The following is an 11,260-nucleotide window of genomic DNA, read 5'->3' as shown; positions in this document are numbered from 1 at the left end:
TGGCGAGTACTGGTGTCGTAAGAAGAAAAGAATAAGGGGAAAAGGGAGGAGGAAGAGGACCGTTCCTCAAGGGTAAAGCTGTCCAAAAATGTACATAGTTGAAGAACAAACACTGTATTGGATGGTTTTGTAGAAGGAAACTTTGTTTAATTTTGTTATATTAAACTGCGAGTGGTTAGTTTGGTAAAGAGAAACCATAGTACCTAATCCTGTAATTTTCCATTAAAAGTTCACAATAATACCATCTTTTTTTTTTTTGGGTAGAACATAATAATCACTAAGAATATGATAAAAATACAATTAAAATCATCTACTAAACTACCCAAGTTTAGAGAATACACATTTTTAGATTTCAGATGGAAGGGGGAAAAAAAGTAAAAATTCAGAGAGAGGAGGGTTTTGCAACCCTATCCATCAGCCCACTAACTCACCATAATAGTTTATGTACCAATTATGTGGAGGGAAGAACTTTCCTTGAACCACAAAAGCCAGAGGGGCAGTTTTCCTTCACAAGGTCATCTTAACATACATTGGAAAAAATGTCCCTAGCACTGTCCCATTCAGGAAGGAATACCCTAATAGCAACTAGACTCATGGTGACCAGAGATTAATGAGCTGGTACCTAAAGCCTCTACGTAAAAATACTCAACTTCGTCAACAAGAGATTCTTAAGCACCAAAAAGATTAAGCAATTTGACTTTCTCAAGCAAAAAATTGAGTCTTCTACAATAACATAGTCTCAAATTTCAAGGCATAAGACCATCCATCATGCTTCCTGAACCAAAAAGACCTAAATCCAAATGCTCGGCCAAAATTTTAATTCAATACTCTAATAATAAAAATATTATGAGACTTAAAAAGCAACATAGCAAGCTAGGGATGCATATGATAATGCAGTATGGCTTTTCAAGGCTCGGTAATGGGGTACTCAAACACAACATCTTTCCCAGCAAGCTTCCGGTAAACTCCTGAGAATGTCTCGATCTTGTACTCGGTGGCATTTCGCTCCTTTGAGTCCAAGAAAATCTGCCACAATCCAGAGATAAAAATATTAAGATAAAGCCAGTGGAAGAAAACTATAGCACCACACTACCAAAACAGAATAGAATCAATACAGAACTCATAGCCCAAAATCAATACCTTGTCATAGCAACTACAGTACTACACTAAAATGATTACTTGAACAGCTTATACCTTGATGATTTTGGACCCATCAATGCGGTATCTGACACGCTTTCCAATAATCTCTGAAGGATAAACAATGTCCTCCAACATGGCATCATGCACAGCAGTTAGTGTTCTGCTGCGAGGTCGCTGGGCAGCAGAACCTTTCTTTGGAGGTCTCAGGATCCTTCGGGTAGCAATAATGATCACCTCCTACCAAATGATTATACAGATGAGTGAGAAGAAACAACAATGTGTTCCAATAAAGAATACTTCAGATACAAGATTTCATTGATAGGCAGCGTTAGACAAGAATACTACTCTATCCCATTGCAACAGAACACATACAGATTACTTGCATTCCCATCATTATCTGATTAGGACCTCAATCAAAAACAATGGCATTTATCAGGTGTATGAATTATAAATAAATTGTTGTCTTACGAAAGGTTTGCTTAAGGATCTTGGTTGAACCACTAAAATATTCTTGTATGCGTACAAACGAAATAATACGATGTCAGTTGACGATGATAACTTATGTGGTTAGGTTTACACAGAGATCCACGACTTCAGATACAGGGGATATTGGATTCAATGTGAAGCCAACAAGCCTATATCTAAAGTTTCTTTATCGGGACAAGTAGAATTATTCTCAAGGAGCTCCTGGTGATGATTTAACAAGAGTAAACTCTTGGGCCTGGATCTCATCCAATGTAAACTCTCAAATCATTGCACAGTTACTTTTCTCCTTCTAGATAAACTTAACTACATACAAGAAATTCAAAACAAATCATCATTTGAAAGTGCAAAGGAAAAGGATTCAAGTACCTTCCCACTGAACTTCTTCTCCAACTCCCTTACAAGCTTAGGATGAATTTTGCGGAAAGCTTTCCTCAGTCTGTAAGGAACATGAACTACAACAGCCTTACGATTCCCAGCAACATCCATCTGACTGCAAGAAAAAGGAAAGAAAACATGACTTCCCATGGAAATTAAAACCAAGTATTGCTATAAAGGCAATTTTACTTCCTTACACTGCTGAATTTATGTAGAGATCCTTCAAGTCACTTTTGAGATCCTGGTTGGAAGTCTCCAAATCGAAGAGTGCCTACAAATACAGTGTAATCAGACTAATGTCCATTGGGTAATATACAATAAAGTTACACGGTAAAAGTTAAAGCAGTGGAAATAACCTGGGCAACTGACTCCTCAAATTCGGAAGGCTCAGCATCCTTGTCTTTCTGGATTTTCCTTCTAAACGTATACATCTTGGCAGATCTGGAATCCATGCAGTAAATGTTATATCAAATTGGCTGTTTGGGAAGAGTTTAAAATCAAATTGGCATATGCCTTCATCCATAAATGCCTATTTGTACCAATGAGGTGAACATGCTTGATAAATACATGCGACAGATAAAAATAGTTTCACAAAAATTCTCTCTTTTGCAGTTAAAATAATTTGGTTGTCTTTTGTTATATCTTCACAAATACACCCAAGCAACTGCTCACGGGACAATGTTAAAGATTTCCAAAGTGACTATGTTCCAAAAGGTTAAGAGTAACATATAGTGCATACATGCAAAGAATCAGAATCAGTAGATGGGGATATATTCTGTCCCACAATCTAAAATAATTAACATTCCAATCTCATTGGGTTGAGTATCCAACAAACCAAACAATATTGATGGAAAAATTGTGCTACCAGAAACCGGTAAAGCAAGTGGGTTGTGTTTTTTCAGAAACACAGACATAAATTCAAAAATCCCAGAACAACAACAGAAGCGAATGAAAAACAATGATTAGTGCTAATCATATTATCATTATGGAACTAAAAGCTCGCATGGGACTAAATCAGATACAAGCCAAGTTTACGCATCATCTCCTTGTTTCACAAGGTCATGAACAAAGGAAACTCATTTATAAGTTCAAGTTCCATATGAATACTGCAACAATAGCATTCCTACCCAGAAGAAGCAAATATAATGGATCTAATGCCATAGACCATCCAACCCTAAGACACAAAAAGGTTATTAAGGAACCTTACAAACCATCTCTCATTTTTCAATTGCTGAAGCAAAAACATCAATTAAACATGAAAAGTTACATGACCCATTTATAATTCCTTTAGATAGAAGATCAACCAGGAAAAATAAAGAGAAAGAAAATATCAGTTTAAGTCTTACAATTCAAAACCCTAATAGATCCAAATATTGTGATCCCAGAAGATAAAATTTTAAGATAGATATATAGACAGAAAACGAAGTTCGAATCAAAGTTTAAGAGGGCAAGTCAAGGACATATCAATCTGAAACGCATCACTACATTCGCTATGGATTTGCAGGCTTACCTCTTACCTGACCGCTTAGGAGGAAAGCTAACTTCCCACTTCCCACACTTCTCACTTCGAAAGAGAAACCCTAGTGTTTATGGGGGAGAAGGTTTTAAAAGATGAGAAGGGACGATTTGTTATGTTACCCTAATATCTGGACGGTCCAGATTAAGTGAGTGGCGCTCATCTATTTCTATTACTTTTCTCTATACATAAAAAGACGAAAGTTATTTTACACGCGTAGAGATGAAATCGCTACACGCACCGGTAGATCCGACCGGACTCGACCGTTTAAAGCCAGAAATTGGACCGAAGATTTATTAAACTGTCGCTAAAGGGTCTCAGATAATGCCTACCTCAGTCGGCGACCAATACCGACCTACTTAGACAAATTAAGGGAAAAAGAACACTACCTAGTCATGTGGCTCTTGCACCGAGACATAGGAGTGTGTATATGAGCATGTAAAAGTACTGCCCTACCCTCTTTGAAATCAAAATCACATCTATTTTGATGCATCTACATGTGAACTCATTGGCCCCTGCGCCAATATGAAAATAAGTTTTGAGGACATTCAGATTACTACCACTTAAGCAACCCTAGTCATGCTTTGTATACTTAAGTAATCCTAGGCATGTGATGCAGTATTAGTTAGCTGATTGGACCAATATAATAGGATTTAAATCCAAACTTAGATAAAACCGGTCCAATGGTTTTTTGTTCAACAAGGGTTGGCAGTAATATATTAGTTTATTTATTTCAGTCTATTATTTGTTTTGGATTACCTATGTAGGAGTTAGATAGAGTTAGAGTGTGAATTGCAAGTTGTTATTTTTAGTTTCTTAGTCTACCTAGGAGTCTTGTTATTTTCTTCTTTAAATAGTTGCATGTAATTCAACAATGGACATAATGAACTAAGTCGAAGTTTAAGTTTTACTCCGTGAGAGTGTGATCAGTTTCCCCTTCCCCTGAAACTTATCCCTTCTCCCAGACAGCCCCGCCTCTACCAGCATGCTTCTCTAGTATTAACCATTACTTAAATTACTTAATTAAACCTAAACATGATTAACTACTTGATTAGTTATATTATGCTATGTTGTGCTATATTACACTATGCTACATTATACTTTATTATGCTATATTACTCTAAATTAATTAGACTATACGATGCTACATTACACTAAACTGCATTACTCTATACTACATTAAACGGAAGAAGGAATTATACCCGATCTTGACCCCTAAACAAGGTCGAAAGGGGAGTGCCCCTTCACTCCAAACACAATTCCTTGGGATTTGGTCTCTTAGCTCAAGGGGAAGCCCAATTCTCTCTCTCTCATGGAAAACTCAAAGATGGAAGAGGCTATTTCCTGAGGGATTTTTCCTTGATCTTCTTGTTACTCCAGATTAGGGTCCTTCAGCCAAGCATGGAGACTCTCTCTGGTGTCCTCTTTGTGTCTCCTCTCTTTTGTGTGTATCTAAAATGAAGAGAAGGGGCCCGCCCTATTTTAGGAAACTAAGGGCTAGAGGAGGAGTGGTCAAAAAACAATGTCAGACAGTATGTTGGCGGTGCAGACAGGTTTTGACAGTATTTAAAAGGCAACTGGGCATGTAAGTTTACATTTAATAGTACATTACAGTGTTTTACACTCACTGGCATCATGTGGCAACATCAGGTGAAGGCCTCTCGCCATTTGATTAAAGATTTTATAGGTTCGTGTAGGTAGGTCCACTTTGAAGCCGAATTTGGAAGGCCTAATGGAATATTTGGAAGGAGGGTTAAACTAGATTATTTTAGAGCAAAGCGTTATCTTTCCAACACAACTATAATGTCATCATTTCAGTACCGAACAAAGAAGTTATAGTGAAATCTGTAACATCGAGTGGAAAAGAAGTAAAATGGGAGAGTTTTAAAAATTTAAGGTACTCTTTGGATGTTTTCCCTTAGATTGCATATGTGTATTTAAGAATCTAACTATCACGAGTATGGTGGTGAAGATGGAATTGAAAAATTCATTAAAATGACCTAGATTTTGTTTCGGGTGATATAAGAGGTTGGGTGCACTGAGATTGGTACTCTGGCATACACCGGATCAAGTTGCGAGCTATAGAGATTGAGCCATGTATGCTGATTCCAAACAGGAGGCCGAGAATAAAAGCGTGTGTAAGGCATAGACGGGGTAACACAAAAGATATTGTTGTGGGCATCCTCATTTGTCAGGTGTATTGATAAGTCTTCATTGCAAGTCACAGGATTGTTCTGTTGTTTGAATGAATCACACACATATTACACCCTTAGAAGATATTTTATTTGCAACAATCTCACAAGACCTGCAATTCTAATGATGTGAATCTAGCGGCACACGATTGTGTCATGTTTTGAAGCCATGTCATTCAACACTGAAGTTCCAATTGAACAACCTTTGTGTTTCCCATGTTCTATGAAACTGGTCCAACAGCTGAGATTTTAGCCTCTTACATGAAATCTATGTCTTGTTTCAATGCATCAAATGTGCACCGTGCCTATCCAAAAGATTCCTTTTTACTGGACAATGTCACCCCCGCTTCCGCTTGACGGAACAATCAAGATCCGATGACTTGTAACTTGCTCGTGAGTTGAGCAGACAGTCGAATGGTTATGAACTTATGACACTTAGTTGCCATTGACTCTAATAGAATGTATCGCAGGTGTACCATAAGTAGCCTTGAGATTCCATTCTACGGGCTGACATTCAATCCTCAAAAATGCAACTCGCATTTTGAAGGTCAGATCCCACGGTTCTTATTCCTGCTGCCTGAGTGCGTCGTTATGTCATGTCGTACCTCTTTACATGTTGTTTGTCATGAAAAGTTCAAAAAAATTACAAAATTCCCACTGATCTATTGTCCAACTTCAAACCGGGTTTTTTAGCTCATTTTAAGTACAAATTGGATCAATTTTTTTGCAAAATTCTTAGAAAAAAGAGGAGAAGTTGAATATACATTTAGGGGAGCATTCTAGTGAATAGAAGACTCCCTTTATTGCTAAAGAAGATGTATTGATTGTGAGAGTTCCTACTTTGATGTTGTGTACACATTCAAGCTTCTATTTATGCATCAAAGAGGTAATACATGATGGGAATGCACAGGCTGAGGCAATCTATGTTTGTAAAACCCTTGTTTGTGGTGGAAGAGATTTTTAGTGCTTGATTGAGAAGAGATCGCAGGAAGAACCTCATTGATGTTCTTTTTTGACCTCAAGAGCTCTCAACTTTCACTCCTTTCAGGCTGCAAAGGGGTTATTACTAGTAGTTTTGACAGATCTCTCTCTCTCTCTCTCGCTCTCTCACTCTCTCCTTTTTTCCCTACCTTATTGGTAAAAAGGGAGGGGGGAAGAGAGAGTACCAATAAAAGGGGGAAAATGTGTGTGTGTGTGTGTGAGAGAGTGCAATGAGTGAGGAAGGGGCTGTGAGTGGGTAAATTCAGGTATGGTGGGAAGTGAGTATTATCTGTGTGTGTAGTGAGTGATGGTGAGAAGGGGTTAGATAGAGGGATTCGGGTGTGGACTTGTGGGGTTTGTGAGTGTGTTTAATAGTGTATGTATGTGTGAGGGCATTAAAGGGGAAGGGAAGGGAGTGTATGTCTGTGATTTAGTGTGTAGTGGTGGTGATGGGGAGGGGCTATTGACAGGGTGTAATCGGGTAAGGGGAGAAGAGCTGTGTGTGTGTGTGTTGGTGGCAACGGAAGGGTTTTTTGAATGGGTTAGAAGAGAAACATGAGGGAGTGAAGGGAAGGAGAGGAGAGGGGTTCGGATGGGCTTCCTGTCTTTCTCTCTTCATTTTCTTTTTCTTCCTTTCTCTTTCTTTCTCCCTCCTCTCTTTCCTCATTCATCTAAGGAAGGAGAGAGGGAGAATCTAGTGATAGGAGTGCGTATCTCACATGGTTGAGGAGAATGAGGAGGATGAGAGGTGGTTTTGGTGGTGTTAGGATGTGATGAATTTTGGGGAATCGAACTTATGTCAATGAGACACAAGCCCTCTTTATTTGTAGCAGAACGTATAAAGTTCAAGTTACAATTATACCCTTAGGACAACCCCAACTAAACCCTAATGGACAAATATACCCTTGTATCCCTATTACAACATGGTGTAATAGAGAAAAAGGAGAAAGGTGGTCTCGAATGGGGTTTAGGAAGTAAGAAAATGAGATAGAGGAGGTGGGGTGTAAGGAGGAGGTGGCAAGGGAGGGTTAGGGTATGGTCTCAGTTATGGGTTTAATGGACGGCCGGGGAGGTAGAGAGGGGGTGGTTTAATGGAAGGAGGAGATGGTGATTTTGGCAATGGGAAAGGAAATAAGAGAAAGAGGGAGAGAATGGAGTCTCGGGTTGTCTTCAGTAGCCGAGAAAAAACAAGAGAGGGTGTGGGGTTGTATTGGTAATGAGATGGGGGAGGAAGGAGGAGGTAGTGGGATCTAGATCCTCTATGGCTTGGCTATAGCAGGCATCATCCTGGCCAATAACACCAGCGTGACATCTGTAAAGTGCTTGATCCAACGGTAGGTTTTAAAATTTATTGAATCCAAGAGTTAAAGTGGTTTAACTGTGTAAAACCAAACCCACCCGGACCAAAACCATGTTTGCCAAACCGGAGCGATCTAAACTAAACAAAAGTAAAATGATTCACTATTCATTCTTCCAATTGTCTTCTTCTCGCTCCTTCGAACCCACTCCATCGTCTTCCTCCTCTTGCAACTGGCACGAAGGTTGAACATCTGAAAGTACTCACTACATGGTTCATAGCTTCTTGTCTGAAATACATTAAGGATAAAAAGTTACCAGAATTTTTAGTGAGATTGTGGAATCATATCATTGGCAAAAATGATGCATCCTTCCACAAAAATCTTTGGCCGCGATCTAATTTGGAACCAGATCCAACATTGATATATATATATATTGTTCTTCAGTCTTCAGCTGCATAAGAAAAATACCCATGTCTGTAGTTACTGCATTCACATTATATGAGTCAAATGGGTGCATGCATACAAAGTACTTGAGTTTCCCATTGCTCTATTAGAGATCCAAAATGGCTCATTTTATACATATAATCAACAGGTTTAATATCCAGTTGGAATCTTGGAAATCAAGATTTCTATCGACTACAGGTCGATTGGTCTTAATCCATCAGTGATGGCATTAACCCAAGCTACTGGATGTCATCAAATTGGCTTCCTAGGTCAATCCACTCAATTAGACTCTCTACAATCCAATTTCTAGAGGAATAGATTAAACTATACAAAGTTTATTTCCCTTTTTATAAGCTGGAAAGGTATTTATAATCCAGAACAGATGGAAGGTTTAGGACTTGGAAGCAATGCAGATCATAATCTAGCAATGTTGATCAGGCTAGGATAGAGGATATTGATGGTACCAAATTCTATGTGGGTTAAAGTGTTAAAGAGTAGGTACTTTCCCAATGTCTATTTGCTTTCATTCTAAACCAGCAAATCATGCGCATCATGGGTTTGGAGAAGTATTGAACAAGTTATCCTTTGCCTTAGTAAATGGGTATTATGTTGGAGAGTAGGAACTATACCTGGTGAGATCCTTGATGGCTAACTTTGACATGTTCTCATATCTTTTCCACTTGTGAAATGAATCTGGGCAACCTCTACGTTAGGAACCGGAACAGAACATAGCAGAGGTGGTGCAGTGAAAAAGCTGATTGTGGATGCAGTATTTAGGCCCACTAAATTCAAAGGAACTTGACCAATGTCCTAAATTTCTCCATCAATGGAACCTTCTGTTCCATCAGTCCATGGAGTCTCTCAAAGGGCCCAGGTGTTTCCCCATCAATGGACTTGTTTTTATTTTAAATTGATTGATTTTGAATTTGATTATTTCAGATATGGACAAATGCCATTATTCAATTTAGGGCTCATGTTCTCTGTGCCGCAGCGCAAGCTGCGCCCAAACACATGGGCCTGCCACTCAGGGGGGCAGGATGGTCATTACACCCACCCCCATGTGTCTGGGCACAGCTTGCGCCCCCGACACCGAGAACATTCTCCTTTCAATTTAATTGTATATTCTTCTTATCTTATTCCCCATCAATGGACTTGTTGGTTAGCTAGCTATTTCCCTCCTTGTTCTCTAGCTTTTTCTTTGTCCGCGAACCCTTTTTCTTTGTAATATAAATTTTATTCATGAACTCAACTAGATTATCCTAGTTACTTTATTTGGCATATTGATTGTTCGAGTTCATGATCATATATTTATTTACTCTTGTTACACATGTGTATCAACTATTGTAGGTTAGGTTTGAAATTGTATTAGAGACATAACAGTTGATATAGATAATACAATGAGTTCACCAGCTGAAGTCAGTAGTGAAGATAACATTGTTCATTATAAGCCTTGGAAAGGGATGACATTCAGTATGGAGGTTTAGGGGTATGACTTTTACAACCAATATGGAGGAATGGTTGGTTTTGGTATTAAGAGAGATTATGCACATTGGTGTAAGACTGATAAGACTATCATAATACAGAGGAGATTTGTATGTAATAAACAAGGACAAGAGAGATGCTAACACGACCATGCCTCAACCAGAAATCAGAATCGATTGTGATGCAAGAATGGGGATTTCTAGGTTAGGTAATGGATTGTATGAAGTTCGTGATTTTTTTTTATGATCACAACCATACACTTTATACACAAAAAACTACTCATTTGATGCGCTCTTAGCATAAAATCACAAATGTAGATGCGCATCAAATAGATTTGGCTGACAATTCTGGTATAAGGCCCAAGGCTACTTTTGATTTAATGGGTATGCATGCAGGAGGGAAAGAGAAAACATCGGTTACACCAAGGTTGATCTTAGAAATGATCTTTGAACCAAACTTCAACGTGATTTGAAATATGGTGAAGCTGGTAGTATGTTAGCATATTTTGAAAACCAAATAAGGCTCAATCCATCTTTCACATATTCTTTGCAGTTGGATAACGGAGAACAGATAACTAATATTTTTTAGGTAGATCCAAGGATGATAATTGATTATTCAATTTTTGGTGATGTTGTTATCTTTGACACTACATTTTGCACAAACAAAGAATACAGGCCGTTTGGTGTTTTTGTGGGATTCAACCATCACAATGGTATAACCATATTCGGAGCTGTACTTCTATATGATGAGAAGACTGATTCTTTCAAATGGTTATTTGAGACATTTTTGGAGGCTCATGGGAAGAAGAATCCTATTATCATTTTTACTAATCAGGATGCTGCAATGGCAAAGACAATAGCTGAGGCTTTACCTGAGACATTGCATGGATTGTGTACCTGTCACATAATGCAAAATGGGATAAAACATCATGGTAATCTGATGAAGAATGGGTCACCTTTTCTTAGGGATTTGAATAGATGCATCTTTCATTATCAAAATATAGAGGAATTTGAGAATGTTTGAAAAAATTTGCGTGATGATTACAAAGTGGATAATACTACATGGCTGGACTGGATTTATGGCATTAAAGAGAAATGGACACGTTGTTATATGAAATACACTTTCACATTAGGTGTGAGGAGCACACAGCTAAGTGAAAGCATTAACAGTGATTTGAAAGAATATTTGAAATCCAGTTTGGATCTTGTGCGATTTTTTAAGCATTTTAAACGGATTGTGGAGATAAATGTGCTAATGAATTAAAGGATGAATTTGATGCAAGAAACATACTTCCTAACCTTGGTTGTTCCAAGAGTTTTGTATTGAGACAAGCAGAAAAAATTTAC

The 11,260-nt window shown here is 38.2% G+C and overlaps 1 protein-coding gene across 2 annotated transcripts; it reads right to left on the bottom strand.

Annotated features, from left to right (window-relative positions):
• Window positions 1–671: 671 nt before the first annotated feature.
• On the bottom strand, window positions 672–3,573 carry LOC122663614 (40S ribosomal protein S7-like). 2 transcript variants are annotated; one of them, XM_043859213.1, is made up of 6 exons: window positions 3,512–3,573; window positions 2,358–2,442; window positions 2,199–2,272; window positions 1,993–2,116; window positions 1,195–1,377; window positions 672–1,026 (listed from the first exon to the last, which is right to left on the bottom strand). In XM_043859213.1, exons 2-6 carry the CDS (start codon window positions 2,430–2,432, stop codon window positions 907–909), a joined length of 576 nt encoding a protein of 191 aa, XP_043715148.1. In that variant the 5' UTR covers window positions 2,433–2,442; window positions 3,512–3,573; the 3' UTR covers window positions 672–906. The 2 variants fall into 2 exon arrangements, with proteins under 2 accessions (XP_043715148.1, XP_043715150.1); XM_043859215.1 differs by having other exon boundaries at window positions 3,519–3,573.
• Between the last annotated feature and the right edge of the window lie 7,687 nt (window positions 3,574–11,260).

Source organism: Telopea speciosissima, chromosome 6 (genome assembly GCF_018873765.1).
Source record: "Telopea speciosissima isolate NSW1024214 ecotype Mountain lineage chromosome 6, Tspe_v1, whole genome shotgun sequence".
Classification (NCBI taxonomy): Eukaryota; Viridiplantae; Streptophyta; class Magnoliopsida; order Proteales; family Proteaceae; genus Telopea; species Telopea speciosissima.
This window is presented reverse-complemented; position numbering and strand designations above follow the sequence as displayed.

Excerpts from the sequence above, each read along its gene's own strand:
- LOC122663614 (XM_043859213.1), bottom strand. The coding sequence starts at position 2,432 with ATGTATACGTTTAGAAGGAAAATCCAGAAAGACAAGGATGCTGAGCCT. Across the intron at positions 2,273-2,357 it reads TTGAGGAGTCAGTTGCCCAG|GCACTCTTCGATTTGGAGAC; the intron begins GTTATTTCCACT and ends CTGTATTTGTAG. Across the intron at positions 1,027-1,194 it reads ATGGGTCCAAAATCATCAAG|ATTTTCTTGGACTCAAAGGA; the intron begins GTATAAGCTGTT and ends GGATTGTGGCAG.